General features: G+C 44.1%; 1 protein-coding gene across 1 annotated transcript in view; it reads right to left on the minus strand.

Moving 5' to 3' along the window:
• Positions 1 to 562: 562 nt before the first annotated feature.
• The window catches only part of PCSK2 (proprotein convertase subtilisin/kexin type 2), a 113,915-nt gene continuing 88,469 nt past the window's right edge, over positions 563 to 26,008 (minus strand). The window contains exons 8-12 of the mRNA XM_068153111.1: positions 23,273 to 23,448; positions 12,009 to 12,224; positions 10,622 to 10,722; positions 7,387 to 7,614; positions 563 to 2,128 (exon numbers count right to left, since the gene is read on the minus strand). Of these exons, the coding sequence (XP_068009212.1) occupies positions 1,642 to 2,128; positions 7,387 to 7,614; positions 10,622 to 10,722; positions 12,009 to 12,224; positions 23,273 to 23,448 (1,208 nt within the window). The 3' untranslated portion in view covers positions 563 to 1,641. The remainder of the gene's footprint in view (positions 2,129 to 7,386; positions 7,615 to 10,621; positions 10,723 to 12,008; positions 12,225 to 23,272; positions 23,449 to 26,008) is intronic.

Below are 26,008 nucleotides of genomic sequence, written 5' to 3' on the forward strand. Positions count from 1 at the left end.
TGTTTCTACTGCTAAGCACCTGATTAACTAGGCTCTTATTAAAACATTTTAGTTTAATACTCTGCATATTAAAAATACTTCACAAAATTCTGAAACTAGTCACTGCTAAAAAGTAGATCTCGGATCCTGCAAAGATTTCAAGCACTTGCTCAAAATCAGCATTTCAGGAGGTCCGCTGATGGTCCTTATGGGAGCGCATGCCTAGATGTTTGCAGAATCGAGACCCATTGTTATTCCAAGGCTGGAGTTTGGGATCTCACACCTGAGAACATGTAGTGGTTGCTACTACAAGTAATTCCCACTGAGGAGGATGTTACATCTTGCAGCATTAGCCAGAGCAGACTCTGAGGGCGAGAAAGACGAACTTTACTCATGTATGAAATGTGAAGGTGGGGCTGACTCTTTACCAGTGAAAAGCAATTGATTGCCAACAAATCTTTCTACACACACTACATTTTGTTTCCCAGAAAGGCCAACTTTGCATGACACATTAATAACTTTAGGCATATTTTTCTCCTTAAATATATCTGTGTAACATAAAAAATAACAAATCTTTATTTAAAAAAAAAAAAGAAAAGAAGAAATCTGAAAGAAAAATTGCTTTGGGACTGAAACTGCCTACTTCAAATTTCTCCTACAGCAATTTGCTGACAGCCAGGTTGCAAACTCTGGGAAACAGCAGTCTGGGGTTGGAGATGACCAACCTTGGTCCCCACAGCCTCATCTTACCTTGCTGTAGTGCATCTGGGTATGGAGACCAGCAGATGCACTTCTACACACTCCTGCAGCCCGTTCTCTATAGGCTTGTTTTGCTGTAAGAGGGTGAAATGATTTAAGTAGCCAAAATTAAAACTGTACCAACAAAAGCTGAAACTTGTGCTTATAGAATGCCCTGACCCTGTTTGCAAAGCACTTCCCTGTGTCACCAGGCTTTGGCATGGCTTTGCCTTCCTTATTGCGCTAGTTGACCTATTCCGCGGCTGACATTTCTGTGGCTGAAGCGTTGGCGTGCACATTGTGTATCTATGAAAGGAAGCTGTCAGCAGAACTGGGCTCCTGCTAATTGGATTGGGAGATTTTCTTCATCTCTGGATTATTTCTTTCTGTAGGGTCTAGTGCTAGTTTGGTTGAGCCCAATGGGGAAAGTTCCACTGAAGTCACTGATGCGGAAGGAGCTATTAGACATTCCGAGACCTCTCCAGCCCAACCTCTTTGCGATTCCCTCTCTCACTTTTTGTTTTATAAATGTGCCCATTATCACCAACTGCCAATGTTTAAATTGACTTTTTGTCTTTGTTTTTAATATAAACAACATTTACCACAAAAATATGAAGGGAAAAGCCATTAACTGCTTTGCAGGTTATTAACTATTTGTATGACACCGAAGAAAAATCCTTTACAGTCACAAACTGTACATAGTATTTAGCAGGGGACAGTATATTTGTGGTTTAGAGTAAAAAAAGGATTGCTTTAGTGGTAGTTAAAATAATTATTGACAAGGTATAAGACTTTAAACTCAAGGAAGTGTGATAATTTGGCTACAGAGACGATCATTGTAATATGTCTAACACAGAGGTTTGGATAGCAGAAAGGTGAGTAGAGGGATCTGGAGAAGGAAAGACACCGTCATGCAGAACAGCACTAGTTCTTGCTCAGTATACTCTTCAGGCTTCTCTCCACTGCTTCATCTAATTCTTCTTCCAGCTCTTCCTTCTTGGACATGGCCAGTTTGGACTGGTAATCTTTTACTATTTGGTCTATATACGGTGCGCTCTGAGTCCCATGCAGCATCAGTGTCCACTCCTTCAGCATGCCCCGCTGCGGCAGACTGCCCACAAACCCGATCTCTAGAACCCAGCTGCCTCGGGGGTCTTCTCCCCAAGTGTGTGTGGTCATGAAAGGCCATTTGTCAAAACCCACCTTGGAGTCATCATCCCTGGGGCGCCGGCTCAGTAAGATGGATTTTGTTCCCATGGGTGAGGTCATGTTGATGTTGAGGTCTCCTCGCCTGGTGGAATTCACAGTTATCACTGCTTGGACGTGCTCAAGGTACCGGACAAAGTTTTCCTTCCCCTCACAAGCATCGGTTTTAAGCGTGAGGACCAGCTTGCCACTTGGTGGTATCTTTCTGCGGGTCAAAAGATAATTAAGCAAATTAAAAGGATACACACAGCATGGCATGGCTCGTGCTGCAACTGCCAGGGTTTGGTGCCTCGCAGGAAAACACAGAGCATTTGCCTTCTTAATGCAGGGGAAAAGTGAGGAGATAGTCATTGCAGACTTAGCCAGAAAGAGAACATTCTCTTTGTGGAAATGATATCAAAACCTTAACTTGAAAATACCTTATGTAATGTACACCTACAGGAAGAGAGAAGGAAGACAATTCAGAGGTACATACTGCTATTCCAGAAGCATTCCCATGCATTAAATGGCTGCCCTTTCGCTATCGCTGCTGTGCTGGGTAACTACATACTAATGTCTATGTTCAGAAGAGGAACCACGATCAGTCAGTCATGTCAGGTAGTCACCTTCAAAAACAGCAGCAAATAAGTATCTGTTCAGAGGCAGAGAAGCCAGCTGCACAGGTGCAGTTGCACTGAATCCTGCCTCGTCGTTCTGGATATGGAAACCAGCACTGAATGGGGTACCAGTGTCAGCTCATCTGGGAAATGTTTTCCTATAAAAACTGCTGTCCTTGAAATGCTCCAGTACTGCAGCACCCAGACACACACACATGAGCAAAGAAGTTGTACTTGTTCACTGAGTTGCCAAACTACTGCACCTTGAAGTCACAACATGGAGACATGGCTCTTCGGGACGTGGTTTAGTGGGCCATGGTGCTGGTGGGTTAGCAGTTGGACTTGATGACCTTAATGATTATATAATTCTAAGTTCATTGGTTATTATAGTTCAAGGTCTTTTGAAGGCAGATGCACAATCAACTGAAGGACATCTGTCCCAAGTATTAACAGGAAGCTAGACCCACAGATGGAACATAGGCTCAGTCCTGTTACATTTATTTTGCAAGGACCCTGTCACCAAATGGAACTCAAATCCCTGCTGCCAGCACATGGAGCTCCTTTGCTGGAGATGCAATGCAGGAAGTTAGTGGCCAAGAGGAGAAAATTGCTTCATGTCTGGGTCCTTCAGTCGTTCACAGTTGACAATGTCCTGTGAGCAGGACAAAAATACACAAAAAAAGGAAGCAACATTATGCTGGCCAGTGCTCTTTGCTCCCCATGTGGATGAGGAGAGCTGGGACACAGCAGTGATTCCATAGAGTGACTCAAAGCTGCCAGGACAAAGTGAGAGCGTGGTGGGAGATGCTCTGTCAGAGGAAGCCAACAGCCACTGTGGCTGGGCAGTCCCACTCAGGATCTCAGGGCAGGCCTGAAGGTTCCTGGCCCAGGGGCAACACCCTGCCAGCAGTCGAGGCTGTGAGTACCCAAGAGATCCCTTGGGGTCAGCATGTGACTGGCCATTACCAGTTGCCCCAGGAACTTCACCGTAAGTGTGCTGTGAGCAGTGCAATGCTTTCCTCTGTCTGAAAAATTACTTGCAAGATGAGAATGACTGAAATCATTACATAAGTCAGACAAAGACTTAGCTTGTCATTACCTCTTCCAGTGGCTTCTCCACGACCTAGGTTTTGCAGTAAAACAAAAAGGAAAGCCCCTTCTAAAGAGCACTGCCCACACTGTGGTAATTACTACCTTCTTTTCAGGAGAAATGAGTGCCAGCCTTTTCCCTTGGTAATGAAATACTGCGTTCTTCAGAGAGCAGTGGAAGTGTTTTATTCTAGGTTAGCTTTCAGGAATTCTCCTCTTTATGAAAAGAGTGCCAGGTATTTACAGCTCAGTACCTCACTAATTGGCTCAGGCCAGTCCCTGCCCCTTTTTTATGGAGCACTGCCCCTCCTGGGAGTACTTGCAGAGTATAAAAGACATTCAGGTCCAACAACACTTACCTTAGACTGAGAACAATGTGTTCTGAATCTTATGGATGCCCTGGAGCAGAGGCTGGTATAACATAAATGCTTATAGCTAAAATATTTGAACATACAATACCCTCAAGATCTGTGTGTCAAAGCACAAAGAAAATGCACTAGATGCCAGTCAGAGGTACAGGATCATAATCTCAGTTGCATCTTCCTCTAAATAATTTAACTCATTTTGTCTCACAGCAGTCTCATACAGTGGACACAGTGTTGTCAAACAGTGCTTCACTCAGAGAGCTGTGATAAGAACTATCTTCTCCAGTAAATGAGAGGGGACACCACAGTGTGAGTCTTTTCTACCTATCAACACCGATACCCAATGAAATAAGAGCAGTGTTATCACTCCATCTGTTTCACAGAGCCTCACAACTGCAGGAGGTTTTTCTTTCTGCCTTCTTAAGCACTGCAGTGCAAAAGTTATGTCAGCTCTCTAAAACGTCAGAAAAGGCCTGCCCTGTTCATCCCTTTCCTATTAATCCAGTCCTCTCTGCTTCACTAGGCTAAGTACTGTAGCCCAGTGTGAATGTCCTCAAAGAAACAAAAAGAACCAGGGGTGGTGGAAAGAGCCTGACATTAAAGAAGCAGAAGAGAAGATGGGTCTTCTACGCCCTTACAGTGGATTGATGCCCATTATATAAGTACCTGTATCTATATGTGTGTGTGTGTGTATATGTATATATGCCTAGGTCAATAGCATCCTGGCCTGTATTCAGGAAGAGCATGACCAGCAGGAATAGGAAATTCATTGATAGCAACACCTTGAGTACTGGTGTAGGGGCCCTTACTACAAGAAAGACATTGAGGTGTGGGAGCAGGTCCAGAGAAGGGAAATGACGCTTGCAAGGGGTCTGGAGAACAGGTCTGGGGAGGAGCAGCTGAGGGAAATAAGGTTGCTTAGTCTAGAGAAGAGGAGGCTGAGGGGAGACCTCATTGCTCTCTGCAACTCCCTGAAAGGAAGCTGGAGTCAGGTGGGGGTTGGTCTTTTCTCCCTAGTAACAAGTGAGATAGGATGAGAACAAACGACCTCAAGTTGCACCAGGGGAGGGGTAGCTTGAATATTAAGAGAAACTTCTTGGCTGAAAGGGTTCTCAAACACTGGAATAGGTTGCCCAGAGGGGTGGTTGAATTCCCATCTCTGGAGGGGTTTAAAAACAAAGAAATGTGGATCTGAGGGACTTGGTTTAGCACCAGACTTGGTAGAGTTAGAGAATGGTTGGACCTGATGATCATAAAGTGATTGAAGTGATTCTATGATTCTGTCTAAAAAACACACTCACTTTTGCATGGTGTAGTACCCTGTTGGAGGTGTGCAGGGCGAGCTAACTGCTCTCTAAAAGTGCACTCCCATGCTCTTGTTCCTCAGCTAATAGACTATGATGTCCTAAACCATCTTTGTATCTTCCTGAAACAGCCAGATTCAGAATTATTTTGTCTCTAATTTCTGCTGACCCCACAAAAATCCCTTTTCATGGAAGCGACTCATTGCTGTCAAGTGTTTCGACATGCAGCACTTTAAATACCGATTGATGGCTTTTCTAGGCTGTCAGTTCTTTCCTGGCCAGTTTCTGCTACTTGACAACGGTGCTAGGTACACACCCCTGTGTCAAGCACTTATCTCCTTAAATCTATAACTGCACTTGGTATATACAAGTATCTGTACTTGCATAGAACATACATAGGTATAGAATACAGAATAGCTACAGCAATGGTCTTTGTGCTGCTCTCCAAAGACAGTAATAGAAGGCAGTGCATTTCTCATCTCTAGAGCTTGTTGGGCACTGACAGCTTTACTGCAGTTCCAGATCCCTGGGCTGGAGGAAATGCACCATCACCTCTGCTCTACTATCCATTCAACAGCCAAAACAGGACAGAACAACAAAGACAGAAGCCTTAGGACTGCATTAGCACTTGCCCAGCTCTGGCTCAGCTTGTTGCCAGAGTAACTCTACTACATTGTCTAACGCATGGGGGCAAGCCTATGGAAAGACACTTCCTCTCTTCCTCTAACTGGGGATGATCCCCACTTCAGGAAATGGGGTTGCACTAGGATGAATGAGATTATTTGTCTGCATTTAAATGATGAACAAACTAGAGGTAGCTCAAAGTTAACTTCAGCACTCGTTTGTTTCCTGCCTATGAGTGTGTGTAAAGCCAGAGAGATGAAAACTACTCTCTCTGCTGTAGAACCTTGGATCCCGCAAAGACCAATGCATCTGGAAGGCTGGGAACAAAGTTACTCCTGGCTTGGTTGAGGTATGTGTCCAGGTGGCATTACTGGTTTGCTCTCTTTTTCTAACAGTATAATGGTATTTTCCAAAATGGAAGAGAAAGTCAAACTTCAAATGCTACAGACACAAATTTGACATCAAATTTGCCAGGTTAGAATTTCAAACAAGGAAATTGAACTCTAGCTGTTGCAGTCAATTAGTATTAATTCATTCACTTGTTGACTCATTCACTTTAGCACATGAAGGTAAATCAGAAAATAATTTGACTACCTAGCTTGCAATTAGAGATTTGGAGAAGATAAACCAAACACAATTAAAAATGCTGTAGTGTTCAGATTGAATCACTGGTACCTGCAGATGGTTGTTCCAGTCTCCTGGAGATAAAATTGCCCGCTGGAGTATGGCACAAGGGAGGCATGACCTGGGTGACAGCTATTTCATATGGCAGCATTTTTTATGTAATTTACAGTGCCAGCCTCCCAGACCTTCACTTGTGCACAGGTCCTTTGTTCACAGAAACTTTGGCACAAACATACCTGTAAGTACCCGGGAGAAGTGGCTGTTGCTATTACAACTGCTGGTACTACCAACACCTGAAGGAATCCCACATGAAGGCTGTAGAGGGACTTTTTGTAAGGGTGTCTAGCAATGGCACAAGGGAGAATGGTTTGAAGCTGAGGAAAAGTAGGTTTAGACTGGATCTTAGGAAGAAGTTCTTCCGTATGAGGGTGGTGAGACTCTGGAATAGGCTGCCCAGGAAGGTGGTGGATGCCTCCTCCCTGAGGATGTTGAAGGCTAGGCTGGATGAGGCCTTGAGCAGCTGAGTCTAGTTGAGAGGCATTCCTGCCCATGCCAGGGAGGTTGGAGTAGATGATCTCTGAGGTCCCTTTCAACCTGAGCCATTCTATGATTCTATGATGCTAACAACGATGATACACATAAGCTGTAGAAGGCACACCTCCATCAAACCAGCAGTTGAAATAAACTACAGGGAATTCATTATATCAACTTATTGAAGTACCCAGAATGCTACTGATAATTGTGGGTGTCATTATGTGTCTTTGACCATGTAAGTCTTTGCCAAGGTTATATGCATGCCTGTGGTCTCCTACTTGCCTGGAAGAGCCAAACACACACTATGCACATATACCATTCACTTACTCAGGCTCCTGTATGGACCCTCCAACACAATGGAATCTCTCAGGAACAGTCTTCCAGTCTTTTGCCATCTTAACCATGGCTCCTGCGTCTAGGACACCATAGCCAAACAAATGGTTGAATTCCAGCCCAACGCCATTCCGCCGCCACTGATGAACTTCATCGTGAAGCTGGTTCCTCTTGGAAGTGAGCACTGTCAGATGCTGCATGTCTCTCCATGTCAGATCCAAGCTGTGGAAGAGCAAAATGGAAAAGAAACAGTAAGGTATCTCCAAGCATATATCCAAGACCTTTGGAAAAAAATCCTTCTCTAAGTCACAGAAAGTGTATCTACACACACAACAAATAACCAAGCTGCTCTCTATAGTTCAGTGGGAACATTCTGTTTTAATTGTACAGCACTCCCCCAAAGTAGTTTCTGGTTGTTTTCCTGTTCTTAAAAACCACTGCCTTCTGCTACACGTTATAGATCCACCATGCCATCTTTAAGCCAATTAAATGAGAAGGGCATTCTACCAGATCCTGGAAAGTATGCAAAAGAGAGAGGATGATGACACCATTTCACCTAGCCTTCCTCGTAAATCTTGCCCTCTTTCCCTTGCCTGCTTCTCCTGCTTTCCCATGGGCTTTCCAGGGCTCCCCAGAGAAGCCCTGATCTGATGAAGCTGATGAGCTGTAACAGTCAAGGTTTTCTTAATTTTGGTAGTCAGAGACTAGGGCTACACGGGCTGTGGGTGGCTGTATAGTATAGTAGGGGTTTAGTAGAGGTATAGAGGTTTGTCACCCATACTACACCAGCACTGATGGATGCAGTAAAGTAACATTTGACTAGATTTGGTGCTCATTTTTCATCAGCAGCTCTTGTCTTCCTAGATTTGCAGTGATTATGATGACAGGAAGGACACTTAGTAGTTATTATTCTGGAAGCTTTAGCTATTCCAGTCGGTTTATGATGAACTCTTTCAACACTACAATGTGTCTGATTCAAAGCCTCAACCTAAAAGGATAAGCTTTTCAGCTCTCTGTGCCCCAAGTTATAAGCATGTGTGCATGCAGTGTGCACCAGAACAACCAATTACTGTCATTTTTCCAAGGAGACACAAGACAGCTGAAAACTCATTCTTACCAAAACCTTTCAAGAGCTGCTACGTATCTTAAACCTCTACTTTCACAGAGTGCTCTGCCTTTACAGACTTGCTGGACAGATACTGTGTATGAGCAGGCAGCAGTAGTCATCTGCATGGGAAATGGTCTGCTGGCTCTGTGAAGGCTGCTGTAACTCACCCAGGGTGGTTCTCCACACTGCAATGGAGGTTTAATAGAGCCACCCTGGGAGGAGATAAGAGACAGTGACAGTTCTCTTTCCCCCCACACCCTCCCCACCCTTTTTCATAGAACCATAGAATAATTTTGGTTGGAAAAGATCTTTAAGACCACTGAGTCCAATGGTTCTCTACAAAGCCTGGTGCTAAACCATGTCCCTTAGCACCATGTCTCTGTGTTTTTAAACCCCTCCAGGGACAGGGATTCAACCACCTCCCTGGGGAGCCTGTTCCAGGAGCTGTGAACACTTCCAATGAAGAAGTTTCTTCCAATATCCAATCTAAAACTGCCATGGCACACCTTGAGACTTTTCTCAGCAAAAGCCAGAGGCTCAGTTGTAAACCAGGGCTATTAGTTTAATTTCTGCTGATGGTAGTTTGGTAGGAGTAATCCCTGTCTCCATGGAATGAAGAGAAATGGTAAATAATAGTGAGATACTAAAGTTGGGGTCCAGGTTAAACATGCAGTCATCAGGAGATTCATTGAACCTTTTTTTGGGGGGGTTACAATTATTTATTGCATTGGGGCTGTGCTGCTGAATGAATTGGACAGTAGAAGGATCAGTCATCCAAAGTTAAACACTCAGCATGTGTGTTTTATGTGTATAAAACCTCAAAAATGAGATGTGGCCCAAGTCATGTTCTGAGCACAAAAATCACTGCTCTGCTAATGACAGAAACCTTGTCACCTCTGTCAGATCTTTGTCTTTCTGCATACCACTGAAGAAAATGATATACCTCATGCTCACTTCATGTTTAGCCTGGAGAAGAGGAGGCTCAGGGGAGACCTTATTGCTGTCTACAACTGCCTGAAGGGAGGTTGCAGCCAGGTGGGGGTTGGTCTCTTCTCCCAGGCAACCACCAACAGAACAAGAGGACACAATCTCAAGCTGCACCAGGAGAGGTTTAGGCTTCATCTTAGAAAGAAGTTCTTCACAGAAAGAGAGATTGCCCATTGGAATGGGCTGCCCAGGGAGGTGGTGGGGTCACTGTCCTGGAGGTGGTTAAGAAAAGCCTAGATGAGGCACTTAGTGCCAAGGTCTAGTTGATTAGTTAGGGTTGGGTGGTCAGTGGGACTTGATCTTGGAGGTCTCTTTCAGCCTGGTTGATTCTGTGATTTATGGTTACAGCTACTGAAGCTGTGAACTGGACAAATGCTGTCTTCATCAAATAATTTGACACAAAGTAAAAGGATGGCATAAACAATTGGAAGGAAAACTTTTCCTAATTGTAGAAAAGCAAACAATGAAGCAAGATATACAAGAGGTCTCCAATCTCATGAACAGCATGGAGATGGTGAATTAGACCTTGGGTATTCATTCCTTCACACAGCAGAGACATTTTGGAGCACAGACAAAAATCACCATCAATGGGTTAACAAAAAACAGAGGACATATTCCACATCACTACTGCCAAACCCAGCATTACAGTGGAATTGATTGCTCCTGGATGCTAGAGGTGCCAAATGCAGGCGAGAGTCTGAGAAATTGAAGGAAAGTAAATCTCCCTGTGGCTATTAAACAGTTTAGGCTGACTGCTCACTCTTGCCAAAGCTGCTGTTGAATGATGCCCATGTGTTGTACCCTCCCCATCCTGCCTGTCACTGCAGACACTCTGTGGCACAAGATGAACTCAGCCTCTTCCTCCAAACAGTGCTGGAGAAAACAAACCTCTGGAAGCAGTGGATGGAGAAGACACAAAAAGTGAGTCAGCCACAATATATCTGCTCTACAGCTTTGGCAAGACTGCTACTCCATCCCTAAGGTACCATGCATGCTCCTACTGTATCAGGCAGCTTGTTTTCTGCTCCTGACAGTCCCTCGCCACAGCCAGCCAATTTCTATGAGGAACAACATGAAACAAAACTACAGGCCCTCTCCTCCCTAGAGCTCACAAGGAATTTCTCAACAACATACTTAGCCTCCAGGGCCAAGGCAAACACTCCGGCTGCTTCCGGGGCAGCTGCAGATGTTCCTGAGTGACGCAGGGTGCAGTTGCCATACAAATCCGTTGTAGCCTGCAATGATATTAGACTTAATTAATGAAACCAAGCAGTTTGTTTTCCTTGCAGCCACAGACTCAAAAAAGTACAGAAAGTGGCCTTGCTCTCTGGAGTAATTGCATGTTTGTTGCCAAGGTCTGTTTTTTTCTTTAGAACAGTGCATTGATTTAAAACCACAGTGAGACAGAGTTACAGAAGGCAACTCTAAATCATGGTGCAGTAACAACTCTAAATCATGGTGCAGTAAATCACTGCTCATTACCACTTAGAATTCATAAACTCCTATAGGTGGCACTGATTTCATATAAATACAATTTAACCTAAGGCCTTTAATTCCCTTGTGGTTGTTGGAAGGCTTTGAAACTATAATTGTTAACAGCATTGAGCTTTCTAACAACTGTGCAACTCCAGAACCAAACAGCAGTACCAGGCTGCTATCTTCTATGCAATTAGTCACTAGGAGGGACCAGAAGGAAACCTTAGAAACACATTTTATGGTGATAATTACACAAGGTGACACAGATCATCTTGGCTGATATCAGCACAGCATTGATCTCAAGACAAAGCTCAGTAATTTTCCACCTGCTGCTGCCTTAGGGCAGTTAGGATTATACAACATGCCTTTGGGTTTGACACAAACCATGGAAAGTGTGTAACAGCTTTTGGCAAAAACTCACACCAAGTTACTGCACCTGAATTTCCCACTCTGTGAATCAGACTTCATCCAGGCTAGTCTGAAGGTGCTGAAGAGCAGTGATAGTAGAGTGGAAGATAATCCCAGCTGCACTAGAATAGGTAGTGCATAATTTTTCACCTGTAGTTATGGCCCTGTAGAGGACTGGAGTAGGATGCTCTGTACTGCTCACTAGGAGACTGAGGGTGATCTGACCCCCACAGATTTCCTCTGTGGGTGACTAGAAGCGTTTCTGCTCTAGGCAGCTTGTAGTACAGCAGAAGTCCGGTCCATGACCGCTCTGACAGTACAAGCAACTATGATCACAGGTGCTGATGCTTTTCATTTAAATTTTTACAGAAATCTTTTGTCACACTGTGCAACTGAACTTCTAAATCTGATTTCTGCTAAAGGGAAGTGCCTACTAAATGATGCTCCACAAGACAGAAGATGATTGCAGCTCTCAGTACACATCTCCTGTTGACAGTTTTGGCACCATCACATATCACAGATGAGAAAATACCCATCTCAACAGAGAACCATCTGCTGCTCCAAAGCAGGCAGAGTTGTAATAGGTTGTGGGAGCGCACAAAGACATCAGCAACAGCACAATAGTATCCTGACTCACCACGCCAGCTTCTGGATTTCTCTTCCTCCCGTTACTAAAGGTGGAGGCTAAGGTTGAAGAGCAGCTTTCGTCATACAGAGCTGTCCGTCCATCGTTTATAGCAGAATTGATGGAGATTGTCCACATGCTGGATGCATAACCATCACAGTTACAGTCATCATAGCTGCCTCCATCTCCAGAGGCCCAGACATAGATGCTGCCTTTGCCACCCCGGCCCTGGGAGAGGGAAAAATCCATTGATTGGTTAAATTGCAAAGAGGAGAGAGAAGCTCTTTTAAACTGCACAGCTCATTTGTAAAGTTGGGCATCTATAAAGGAGAAAACACATTCAAACAAAATACACATCAGCCTTAAGCTGAAGGAACATAGACTTCTGCAGGTTAACTAGCAGCCACAGCCCATTCTGTAACCTTATGTACACAGAGCACTTCCATTTATTTCCTGTTGCACTGGATGCCCTGAAGACTCCTGTGCCAGCTGCTAAGATGTCTTCTGCACTCATTAGCAGTTATTGTTGAGGTCTAAGTGCTATGAGAAAGGCATTGTTTTAAAAGGGACATAGGTCATCACACTCACTGTTTCCAAGACCCAATTAGGTTCAGGCAATGGCTAAAAAACTCTTTCCAACTGAACATCTTTTTCCTTCTGTAGATTTTCCTCCACAGGCATCACATATTCAAGCTGATTTTTTTTGTTACAAGCTCAGCTTGTACTACTAAGCAAAAATTAAAGCTACAAGACCATATACAAGCCCATCTACAAAAAGATGGACTGCCAACTACAGTGAGAAGGTGAGAGAGGAAGAGGAGAGACTGAAGCTGAAGGGCAGTTATAAAGGCATCCTATTAGTTAAAGGAAAGAAATCCATATTCTCTGTCCAAATTTCAGATAGGCAAGGAGCAGGAATGGATCAACTCAGGTCCTTCTCATCCCAGTGAATGAGATTGTTGCTGGAAGTGTTCAAGAAACTTGTGGACATGTCACTTCAGGACATGATTTAATGGCTGTGGTGGTCTTAGGGTGACAGTTGGACCTTGGAACTTGTGTCTTAGAGGTCTTTTCCAACTGAAACAATGACTGCACCACCTCCCTGGGTAGCCTGTTCCAATGCCTGATCACTCTTTCAGGAAAGAAATTTTTCCTAATATCCAACCTAAACCTCCCCGGTACAGTTTCAGGCCATGATTCAAAGTGTACACCCATGGGCAGGATTTGTGGCAGAAGGGCAGAAAATGGTGCTGGTGGGTAGCAAGGGGAATTCACATAGGAACTGAAACTGAGGATCAGGTTTGTTAGTGGAACTGGCCTGCTGAGTGCTGTTGGTGACAGGTTTTATGCATGTAATTACTGGTATGTGAGAATGGCTTCAGGATATCACTTCTATGACAGTCCCAGCCACAAGTGTGGCTTGCTGTTAAATCCCTCCTAAGACTCTAATTTCAATTGCCTTTCTTTTTAGCCAGTAGTGGAAAGAGAAGCAAACAGTGCTGGAGCAAACTGAGGGCAGCTCAAATGCACTGTTTGCAGTGATGCTTAAGACTTGCCGCTCACATCTGCCACAGCCAGGCCCACAGTAGTTGGATAATTTGACCAAGCTAAATGTTTAGTGGCTGTCCTCAGGCAGAAATCTATGGCTTCATGGCAAGTGAATTTTCAGTTCTCTGGAGGACAAATAAACCCAGAAATATCCCAGTGGGACGAACTAAGTGTTGTATTTAAACTCAACTGAAAGCTGCTATTTGCTGTAAAGTTAGGGGGAAAAGAGCCTGAGGAAGGTGACAGCAAGGCACTACAAACTCCAGAGGAAGCCTGGAGGAAGAGTCAAGATCTGTGAGATAATAAGATCTATTTTAAATAGTCAATTTCCTCCATAACTCTGTTGAAACCTGCTTGTTTCCTTCCTAAAAGCAATGCACAGTGCAGCAGCCACACTGCTGAGCCATCTGAAGGTGTATCTCTCTCTGAGCAGAAAATGAATCTTGGTACATTTAGTACTAGCCCTAAAGCAGCCCACTTCTCAGTGCAGGCTAAACCAGAAGTAAACCTTGGTCAAGACTGTACTTAGAAAGTCACAGACAGCTACTGAGAAGTTCTCTCTGCAGAAACAGCAAGTTTTGTATTTCCAGTGTCATTCATGGGATGTTCTAGTACTGTAAAAGAAAAAAAAAAGCCTGAACAATTCTGTTATCCCTTTTCTCATTATCTGAAGAGGTTAATCCCAGAAAAACTTCTTTACTGAAGTGCCCTGTGAAAGTGATCTGGCAGGAGACTGCAGCCAAACTCCATGTAACTTCAGGCACACCTTGAATTTTTTTGTTTGTTCAGCATGTTTGCTGGGTTGGTGCCTAAGCCAGTGTTTCTCCAAGCTTTGGTTGTTGGATCAAACCATTGAGATAGAAATGGGTGGTATTTGACAAATGATTCTTCTCCAGCTTCCCTGACCTTTCACATCAAGGCTGGCAAGTGCCCCTCTAGCAAGGCACAGCCCCTGCCTTGGATCCTCTGCTTTACCCATCCAGCCTGGCTGTTGGGGTTGTGAAAGGTGGATGGAAGGAACAGTCTTTACAGCATGTTCCTGATGACCTTTGGTTTTGGCATTAATCCCTTAGTCATAGGACCAGGACTAACAGTTTCCAACCAGTAAAAACACAGAACAGACTCCTGCCCTGAAAAGCCCAAGCGCCGGGGAATGACAGCATCAGGACATCAGCAGGCAGATGGGTTCAGGACTGTGAGGAGGTTTATTCTTCAGGATAAGGACAGCCAAACTGTTTGCTGATGCTTGTGGACTGTCCCAGGTCTAAGGAAGAAAATGCAGATGGAGCTACATTTGGAGACAAAAACCAAACAAAAACCAAACCAACCAACCAAAAAAACCCCAAACAAACAAAGCCCACCAAAACCAAAAAATGACAGAACTGGAAGTTGCTTTCTGTAACAAATTCAAGGTACATTTTATAAGCATCTTTCTTTTCCTGGTGACATGATAGCTGCTTTGTAATTCCTCCCCTTAAGGAAACAGAAGTGCTTCAGCATCTGCTATGTGATTTAATAGCAATTCAGGTATCTGCAATAGTCAAAGACAGGCTGGCTTTCCAGGAAAAGCAGAAAGTCCTACAGCTTTTTCAAGTCTTTGCCATGAGTCCTCCTCACTTATGATCAGGACTCAGTCAGTTTTCGATCCATATTAATTTTAACCTCATTTTGCTCTGAAAAGAGCATTTTTTTCTCATCAGGAGTGAAATATTTGAAAATCCTTGTGTATTTTGTAATTAAAAACTGCACCCTTCAGTAATGATTGCTAATTATCTCAGGAAGGGTAGTTTGCAGCTTAGATAGGAAATGTGCCATTGCCATCCTGCCCCTAGGCTGGGGCATGCCAAGGCAAGGAGGGATGGCAAATGCCTGCTGTCATGACTTGGCTGGGAGCACTGAGCTGGGCCACCAAGTTCTCCAGCAGCCTCTGCAGAGACCTTGCTCTGCGCTGGTCTCCCTGCCACTCCTGTGCACAAGCAGCTCCAGCCATGTGGCACAAGCCAGCTGGAAGCAGCGAGTCCTTGGCATCGCTGAGCTGCTGCTCATCTCCGGGCTGCCAGGGCTTCCTGGAGCCTGCCTGCATGTTCCTGCATTCCTGACATGGTGCCAGCTGGATTGGCCATGGAACCCTCACTCTCCTGGCACTTCCAACTACCTCTGCATCTGCCAGGCTGATCTGCCCCATCTGGCAGCCTGTGACTTTCTGTATCCCTTTGCTCCTTCAATATACTGATCTCTTGGGGAGTGCTAAAAGCTAGGCAAAAATCTAGGCACTTAACATTTCCACTACACCTACACCTTTCCAAAAGCCAGGAGTTACTGTAGCATGTATCTGGAAAAGTCCAGGATGTCTGGCCTGCCCACAACACCCACAACTCATGGAGTTCAGTGCAGAAGAAACAGCAGCTGGGTTACCCTGTTTGAATTCACCACTACTCAAGGTGGTATCTCTTTGCTATCGGCCTGTCTAGCCCTCAGGCTTTCAAGGAAGAAGGAAGAAAGGCCATTTTGGCAGGATCAAGAACTCAACTGCCATACAGAGGACAATTGTCACCTGGAACCATGTTTCCATTGTTTTTCTCCCTTTCACATTTTCTTGTCTTCAATTATGAGGTCTCATTCCTCCTAGCAGATATCTGAAACCGTTTAAGTAATAATAACCCAAATACAAGAGACAGCTGTGCAAGAAAGACTTAAAGAACTAAGCCCTCTAATTGTAAAATCATAATAAAAGCCTTTCTGTAACTTTAGATTGGGTCAGAGAAGAGTACTGAACTGCCATCCACCAGCCCTCAATTAACTGTGCAACTGTTAGTACTTCCTTTGGCTAAAAACAATGCTTGAGTCATTTTCTAAGTCTAAATTACCGTTGAAATTAGATGGACTTCTGTTAGCCAAGAGAAATGAAGGGAAAATTACAGTTTTGATGATGAAAGGCAGCGTGAGGTTTCAGTCCAGCAGGGAAATGGGGAGGGAACTTCATAAAGGTTGAGACAAAACCTTTTAGTTATCCATTCCCTTTTTTGTTGGCTCCTGGGTTGAGTAGCACAAGTGACAATGCATTGCCCTAGTCCAGCAGTTATGCAGAAACAACTCTGACATTGATAACATTTGTAAGAATCAGTCCTGTATTTCTGACTCTGAACACCCAGTTTACTTTTCACCAGTGACAATGTCCAGAGCTCCCAATCTGTGTGACAAATCACAGCCTCACAGCTTCACCTGTGGCTCTTGCAACACTGTGCAAAGGTTCCCAGCTTGCAGCACCAGCCTTGCTGGGCAGTAAAAGCACATGGCTGCTGAGCTGTGGCACAGAGATTAGGCAAAACCACTCCTGGCGTCAGTGTGATAAAGCAAAATCCATATTTAGAGGCTACATTACTGTCTTGCCTCCTCATAAAAGAGTAACTTACATGTAAATGAATAAAGTCTTCTCATTTGGAGCTTACAAATACTGCCACGTTGGCCCAACCTATTGACACAGCAGCTTTCTGCTCTTTATGAGGTAGTCATTTAAACCTTTGTGAAAGGCAATATTTAACCCTGTCCCAGGTCCACCCAAACCTATGGCAGTCAAGGTCCTGAGCTGACCAAGGTATCCCTGAACAGGCCAGCATCACAACAGAAATCATCAGTACTTGGGTTTTACTCCTGGGACACATGCCCATTTCCTCCCTCTGTGGCAGCAAAGCAGCAGTCACAGCCTGATCTCCAAACCCCCAGTGCAAGGTCCCTTATCCCATCAGGAGGTCAGGAAAGGTGGCTGTGCACTTTTATCAAAGGCTGAACACATCCCCTCTCAGGTGCCTTTGAATCCCACGCAAATGTGCGGGGTTTTAAAGAGGTTTGATTGTAGCTTACACAAATAAGATTGTGCACAATCCAGACACAACAGCAACACAATAGCAGAGGGCTCTCAAGTTATAACGAAGCTTGGAGAAAGCTTTATCAGCAATGGAGCAATCAAGTGATTGCCAAATCTTAAACTAATTTCCCTGTTCACACTTGACTGTTGAGCCAATAAAACAATGTTAGATATATCTAACTGCATATACTTCATTAACATGCTCTCTTCAAGTGCATTGCAAACAACACCAATGCAATGTCTGTGGCCTTGGAGAGAGGCCAATGAGAAACATCTCCTTTTATTTCTAACATTGTCCTTTCTTCTTTCATTAGTGAAGCCTATTAACAGAGCTGTGATGAAACCATAAATTCTCAGTACTGCTCCCCTGGCTATTTGTACTTGTGCAGCAATTTCTTAGCTAGAACCATCTTATGGAAGCAGTAACATTTTCACTGGCACAAGTACAAATGGATCTCATCTTATATATTCTGTCTAAGCTGGCAAGGTCTCAAGGAATTAATGCAGTCCATGAGCAACTCCTCATAATCTACTAATATAGAGGCTGCATCATAAAAATGCAATAGGTAGAGGTCAGCTTAGCTTGGTTGCTCTTTTATACTATCTGAAATTCCAATAGCTGTAGCAAGAAAGAACAGGACTCATAAACCAGCAAAATAAGAAACATTTACTGACTACTGCATTAAAGGCAGGAAGTGCCACAAGAAAATGGGTGGAATTAGTTATTAAGGCTAGTTACCTTCTCCTCTTTTAAGCTTTCTGTGGATAAATTTCTAGAAGCAAAGTACCAGAGAACAAAAAGCCTGTCTTTAATACAAAGAAAGCAGCACTGTCACAGGAATCTCATCTACCATGCCTGCTTCCACTTCCAAGCTGTCTAGTCCTCAAAGCATGTAAGCAGAGGTCAGACAAGGGATATATGAAGCACATAGCACTGCTTTGTCTGGCCTTATCACCTATAAAATACTGCTACTGGCTCACTCCCCCTTCTCTGAAATATTACCCCTTAATCAGATGAGCTAGCTAGCTGTCCTCAACACTGCTGGCCTGCTTGTTTCTAGATCCATCATGCTGGTTTCTTGTCCTGTTCTGAATTTTAGTTTGTAGTTCTGTGCCTGCAGTAAAATCTCTCCATAGCTCGTAAAACAAAACAAAACAAATCCCCATCAGTCTGCAAACATGAAACATGTGACATGGAGTGATCAGAAGCAATGAAACTGAGTACATATGAGCAGCCTGGGCTTGGTGCATGGCTACGGTATCCCAGGGCAGCACAGAATGATGTCAGCTTGGTGATTTACTGAACCTGTAAAGAAATATGTATCTTTCTTCCCTTGACCCCATAACCTGCTGCTGATCATAGATGGGGCTCACATGGAGTCTAAAGGACAGATAATAAGATCTCCTTTTTTCCTCTGACCAAGTGTGCTTAATGAAATAGATACTGGCACATGCTCTGAGTCTCTCCTTCACCAGACAGAGCAGCACTAGTCTCTTAGCCTGCTGGGGACTACATTCATGGGTAGCTGACTCAGGAGAGTATCTACAGGCAGCAGCAGATGCCTCACAGCAAAGAGCAAGTACAAGATTCCCTCACTGGGAGTCTGCATACTCACACATTCCAACCTAGTCTTAAAAAGCTAGAAGTTGTTTGAAGTAATTTCCAGCTATGTCCCAGGTACATCTTTTCTAGCAGCTCAAATTTGCATTAGGTAAGATTGTTCATGGGTGTTACACAAGTGCTGGTGGTGTCTATCAAGCTCCCTGTTCTCAAGGCCCTGCAATTTGGCTGTGAGCTCATTCACCTTTGCAGTGCAACTGACACTGCTCAGTGACACAGCCTTGCTACTGAGTACTGCCCCTAAACAAAAGTCATGAGATAACTTGAATGGGATCCTGGGGTGCATGGAGAAAAGTGTGTCCAGCAGGTCTAGGGAGGTTCTTCTCTCCCTCTACTCTGCCCTAGTGAGACCACACCTGGAATAATGTGTCCACTTTTGGGCTCCCCAGTTCAAAAGAGACAGAGACCTGCTAGAGAATATCCAACAGAGAACCACAAGGATGATTAGGGGACTTGAGCATCTCCCCTATGAAGAGAGACTGAGAGCCCTGGGGCTGTTTAGTTTTGAGAAGACTGAGAGGGGATCTGATCAATGTCTATAAATATCTGAGAGGTAGGTCAATCTCTTTTCAGTGGTGGACAGTAATAAGACAAGGAACAACAGGTACAAATGAACACAGAATATTTCACCACAACATGAGGAGAAACTTCTTCACAGTGAGGGTGATGGAGCACTGGAACAGGCTGCCCAGAGAGGTTGTGGAATCTCCTTCTCTGGAGATTTTCAAAACCCACTTGGATGTGTTCCTGCGCAGACTACTCTAGGTGATCCTGCTTTTGGCAGGAGGGTTGGACTCCATGATCTCTGGAGGTCCTTCCAACCTCTAATGTTCTGTGATTCTGTGTCTTAGAAAGAAAAGGCAGCTTGAGTCCCTTCCCTCATACCTTCTGATGATATGTTATTGGCAACACCAAGCTCATGAACAGGCCAACCTTCAGACTGAAGGCATGATTAACACAGAGGGCAAGAATTAGCTTAAGGAATGGCAAGAATATGAAGCAGAAGATGAAAGGTACAAAGCTATATCAACTTTAGTCCACCTGGTTATAGCTGTACAGCTTCAAGCCCTAAACCTGGACATATACAAAAGGAGGCTCACAGCTCCTGCAGTTCACATCAGCTTATCACTCTCAGGTGACTAGTTAACCCCCAGCATTCCAGCAGCTCTGCAAGGAGGACTTCAGAAGGACAAAACTCCAGTCAGACAGTTTCTCCTTGAGTCAGGTTCCCAAGCATGTGGCAACAAGGTAAATGTTACTTGTGTTTGCCAGCTCAGTTAGCTGCATATTCCCTGAAAGAATTTAGTGTCACTCCATCTCATTTAATTTTGTTTAATGCATTAGAAGTGAGGAAATTAAAGTTGCTCTGTGCAACATCCTTCTAGGATACTCGAAAGCACTGCTTCTATTTTAACCAGACATTTTTATTCTCAGCATGTTGCTTCCTCCCTGCCAATATTTCACTTTCATCACTAATTAGTGAGCCATCCCTCTGGTGAGGAACAGCTCCAGACTGAGAAAAAGAATCACTACATTTGTGTACCTCTTGGTTTATAAAAGATACTTCTCTCTTTAGTAAGGAGAAGGGGGGTTTATCCTGAAAATTATCATAAATTAGGTTTACATTTGTGGAGTCAATAGAGAAATTGGATGCACACATTACAGACCTAAATTGGGTGAAAGTGTCTCACATCAAAGGCTTGTTAGCCTTCCTTCATGTGCGGGAATACCTGCAGTGGGTTTTTCAAAGCACCACAGGGAGTACTCTGCATCCATTGACACAGAGTTACAGAATTGTTTTGGTTGAAAAAACCTACTGTTTTGGGTGCCAAGTATCTGTTGTGGTTTAAACTTTCCTGCCAGCCCTAAATGTAACAGATTTAGGTTGCCTCCCCTCTCCCTTTTTACTTCCCTGTGGGGAAGAGCAAATTAGGCAGGAGGAGAAAAGGTAAAATTACGAAAGAGCCTTGAATCGACTTGGAAGTAAAAAGGTAAGTTCAAGAAAATACAAAAGGCATTTGAATCAAAAGAAGGTTACAAAAGTGTAAGGAAAAAGGGCAAATAAAAATATATACAAAACCAGACACAGCTGGCAAAGGTTTCTCTGAAAGCAAGATGGATAATTTTTAGATGCAGTCCTTAGGAGGCTGGAGCAGCATGGAACAGGCTGCAACCACGTGGCTAAGCAGCAACAGCTGCAGCAGGAGGAGGAGGATGTTTCCCAGGCAAGGGTAGGAAAAGAGAGTGAGACAGGAAATGGCTTCCCTTAAAAAGGGTTGTGGACTGGAGGTGGGAGTGGGACTATGACCCAGACACCCCTCCCCCTGGGAGGGGGCCAAGTCTCTCTGCCCACCTGGGTCAGTTCTTTTCAGCCTACCCCCTCCTGGTCTGGTTGTAACCTAGCACACCCTCTAAGATCATCGAGTCCAACCCATCAACCTAACACCACTGTGGCCATTAAACCACACTCCTGACTGCCATGTCTGCAGAGTTCTTGAACACCTCTTGAAGTGTCTTTAGAAGACTTCTCTCTCCACAGAAAGGGAGCAGAACAAACTATATTCACAAAGCAATTCTATGAAAGAAAAAGTAGTGAGTACAAATAAGGGTAGCTAAAGTTATGATTACAACACAAAGGGAGTTATTTGGGGTGGAGATGTCTCTTCTTTCATGCCTGTACTGCCAAGAGATACCTGCCACTATAAAATTAAGTGTAATTGTCCCTGAACAACAATATCTCTGCAATTCTCTCTCTTTATTATCAAGTGATAGAATGAGAGGAAATGGCCTGAAACTGTGCCAGGGGAAGTCTAGGTTGGATATTAGGAAAAATGTCTTTACCAAAAGAGTGGTGAGGCATTGGAACAGGCTGCCCACAGAGGTGGTGGAGTCCCCTTCCTTGGAGGACATGGCACTGTGGGACACGGTTTAATGGCCATGGTGGTGTTAGGCTGACAGTTGACTTGATGATCTCAGAGGTCTTTTTCAACTGAAATAATTCTTTGATTCCATAATGATTTTTTAGGTGGCATCCAATGTAATTCCCTTCCACAGTGCAGCTCACCACACAGACATTCAAATCCAGAGATCCCAGGGCCCCTTCTAAACTTAACAGCACAGATTGCTCCTTAACAAGAATCACAGAATATTAAGGGCTAGAAGGGACCTTGAAAGATCATCTAGTCCAACAGCCCCTGCCAGAGCAAACATGAATGACAAACACTCCTGAGGGGAAGGCACTGAGGGAGACAGAATAGGATGCCCAGAGAGGTTGTGGAATCTACTTCTCTGGAAATATCCCAAACTTGCATGGACATTGTGCTCCTGGGCAACCTGCTCTGGGTGACCCTGCTTTAGCAGGAGAATTTGACTAAGTAGTCTCTGAAAGTCCCTTCCAACCTCTACCAGTCTGTGATGCAGTGATTAAAAAAGGTACTGTGTACAATACTGCCAAAGATGGGAATATGGCCAGGCAATAAAACAGAAAGGAAAAATCCCTTCTTCTGTACTCATTCAAAGAGGTTAATTCCAGTGCAACTGCATAAATTAAAGCATATGCTGGTACGACAGCAAGTTAATTAAAAGACCTTTTAAATACCCAACTGCAAAAACCCATGCCAGCAATTTAAAATAATCTTCTCTTGAGGGTTAAAAATACCTCAGTTTTGCTTAGTTTGAAATCCCCTGCCAGAGTTTTCAGTGTCTTTTCTGTTACGTTTGGGTAAGTTCTGCATGAGAGGAGGATAGCACAAAATATATAGAGGACTCTTTTCGATAGTAAGAGCTTCTGTCTGCTCCAACCAACAGTAGGGGAAGGAAGATCAAGTACCCACTAACTAGAAGACATTCTAGTGTTGCTGAAGACCTGTCACCTGTGTCATGTAGCCAGGACAGGAGCACCTAAGAGAACCTTTATGGAAACAGTAGATAAATGAAGAGAAGAAGAAGAAAAACAGCTTGTGTAAGATGACTTCAGAGAGGCTTTAAGCTCATCAGAGGTTTGTAAATTTATGCCAAAACACTAAGCAGACTCAGGAGAAATCTGACAAGTTCTCCTGTGTTATGGCAGTACAATGCCAGTTTTATGGGTGAGAGAATGAAGATGACTATAATTCATCTGTTACATTGCAAAACATATGGGGCTCAGGATCTGAGCAAACTTCAGCTGCTTCACTACCTACCACAGCAGTAGATGCAAATATTCTGTCCCAGTACCCAGGCTGTTTTTAACAAGACTGTTACCTTGTTCACACCATCAGCCATTGCTTGCAGTGTAAGCTCTCGAGGTCCATCCACAGTCTTTCCATTATCAGTTGGTCCCCAGCTGGCACTATAGATATCTATGACTTGAGGCATATGACTGATAGAGGAAGCCTCAATAATGTCTGTCATGAATGGCTGGTCAAGCATTCGAATACCTGTGGATTTAATCAAACAGAAATATGAATTATGCATTACCCAGCACAAGATGAGATCTCAGTACCTGGAGAAGTCCCCCAGCTACAGGTGTTGTAATTCATTGGCAGCTTCACCCTCTTGCCACTGGCTTTTCACCAGAGTGTGTTTGCCCAGCAGGATGAAAAGCTCAACATGAGCTGCCAGTGTGCACTTGCAGCCCAGGAAGCCAATCGTGTCCTGGGTTGCATCAAGAGAAGTGTGGTCAGCAGGTCAAGGGAAATGATTCTCTCCCTCTACTTCACTCTGGTGAGAACCCACCTGCAGTACTGCATCCAGTTAACAAGGAGAATATGGACATGCTATAATAGCTCCCAAGGGCCACGAGTACAATCAGAGGGTTAGAGCTCCTCTCCTATGGAGACAGACTGAGAGAGTTGGGGCTATTCAATCTGGAAAAGAGAAGGCTCTGAGGAGACCTTCTTGTGGTCTTCCAGTATCTGAAGGGGGACTACAAGAAAGCTGGGGAGGGACTTTTTAGGGTATCAGGTAAGTAATAAGACTAGGGGGAATGGAACAAAAATAGAAATGGGTAGATTCAGATTGGATGTTAGGAAGAAGTTCTTCCCCATGAGGGTGGTGAGAGACTGGCACAGGTTGCCCAGGGAGATGGTAGAAGCCTCATCTCTGGAGATTTTTAAGGCCAGGCTGGATGTAGCTGTGAGCAACCTGATCTAGTGTGAGGTGTCCCTGCCCGTGGCAGAGGGGTTGGAATTGGATGATCCTTGAGGTCCCTTCCAACCCTAACAATTCTGTGATTGTATGATGCCAGCCCTTACACACCCAGACACAGCAATGCAGCATGGCCTAGAAAGAAAAAAGATTTTGCAATTTCCTTTCTTTTTATACAGTATTTGCCATAAGAAAAACCATTTTACTGTTTGTTTTCTAATCACACAGTATTTTCCATCTCCTATTTGAGAATGCTTTTAAAAGAGTACTATCCACCCATTTCATAGCATTTAAATGATATTATTTAATGCAGTAAGTTCTAACAACCAGGGAAAAGTATTCAAGTCCCTCCTTGTCTAATTTACACTCAGTGATGTGCTGACACCTCATTAGTTTTGCAAGTTATCATTCTGTTTATTTGGGTTTTCTCCAGATTTTAAATCAGAAAAGGGAAACAGGTCACACAACAACTTCCTGTGACAATATCATAGTGTCAACATGCAGATGAAATGATCAAGTATGGCCAGTATTAGGCAAAAAGTAAACTAAACTTTCTGTAACTGATATTACACTTGAGATTGAGTTAATGCAATCCCTTGAGATTGAGTTAATGCAATCCCAGGACATGCCAACTGCATAAAGCTTCCCAGGAAGCCGGAGCATGACAAAGACAACAGTGCAAGCCCCCACATAGGAGAGTTTCACTGACAGTCAATCTCTTGGTGGCCTTTGGATGCGACCTGGGTTGTGGTCTCATCCACACTTTTTTACCCTTGAAGTTCAGTTTTTCCCCCAACAGTTTTAGGACACAGATGGGACAAAAATCAGTGCCACAGAGCCAAATTGTGAATGGCACTAAGGTCCCTCACGTCAAAGTCAGTGCTTTTACTATAATGAATACAAAATTCATGTGGAAAAAGTGGTATAAACTTCAAATAGAAACAAGGCCAAAGATGTGTATTCCCAATCTTCTAATTCAGGCTAGGAATTATGACGTCAAACTCAACGAGTGAGAAGTCCATTCATGTGCTTGTGAAACATGTATCTGCACTGGGAATGCCAGGAGCAGCCAAGCCATCTGGTTTGACTTTAGGGCATAAAAAGAGGCACTAGAAGCAAAACACACAGTGCCCCAGACACTTGGCCACCCAGAATCATGTTGGCAGTAGATGATCCAGCTCTGCTGAACTTCCAGGTTCCCACTGACCACGCGGTGGTGCTACAGGTGCACGTTGTGCTCAGGCAGGAAAGGCTGGGGCTGCCAAAAATCAGGGGGGATCCTGCTAAGAAGGGGCAAGTATGGCAGATTACTTGTAGGCTCTTGGTCATCAGGAAAGGCCTTCACATCTTGATTTTTACATAACTAGCTTGAAGCTGTAGAGTTACACTAACAATACAGATGAGGTCCAGCCAAAATCCCATACCTCAATTCACATTCCTCTAAAAAGTAAAGTAAATGGAAATTTTGAAGTGTCCCATCCCTGCAGGGGACATTACCATTAATGAGGAAAGGGGTCAAGTGCTAAACCTGCCTGGCTAGCTACTAACTCTCTGTGGTATTTCTTAGGGTAATAGCTTAACAAATATTCTTTGGTGCCTTTGGTGCTTTGGAAATTCAGCTTTTGATCACGTAGGTAATAGGTGAAATTTAGCCTTCCCCAGACTCTTTTGACAGTGTGGTGAAACAGGGACTGTCCAAGAAGAGCAGAGCTGCCCATGCACACACACATGCTCTGAACCCTTCCCAGGAAGCAATGGGTACATCCACACTGGTCTTTCAGTGTGGATCAGGGAATCTAAGTACAATTCATAAACATCTGCCTCTGCTTGCTGTGCCTTGGTTCTCAGCAT

This window comes from Melanerpes formicivorus, unplaced genomic scaffold, assembly GCF_026170545.1.
Source record: "Melanerpes formicivorus ecotype bairdi unplaced genomic scaffold, bMelFor1.0.p_v2 SCAF_25, whole genome shotgun sequence".
Classification (NCBI taxonomy): Eukaryota; Metazoa; Chordata; class Aves; order Piciformes; family Picidae; genus Melanerpes; species Melanerpes formicivorus.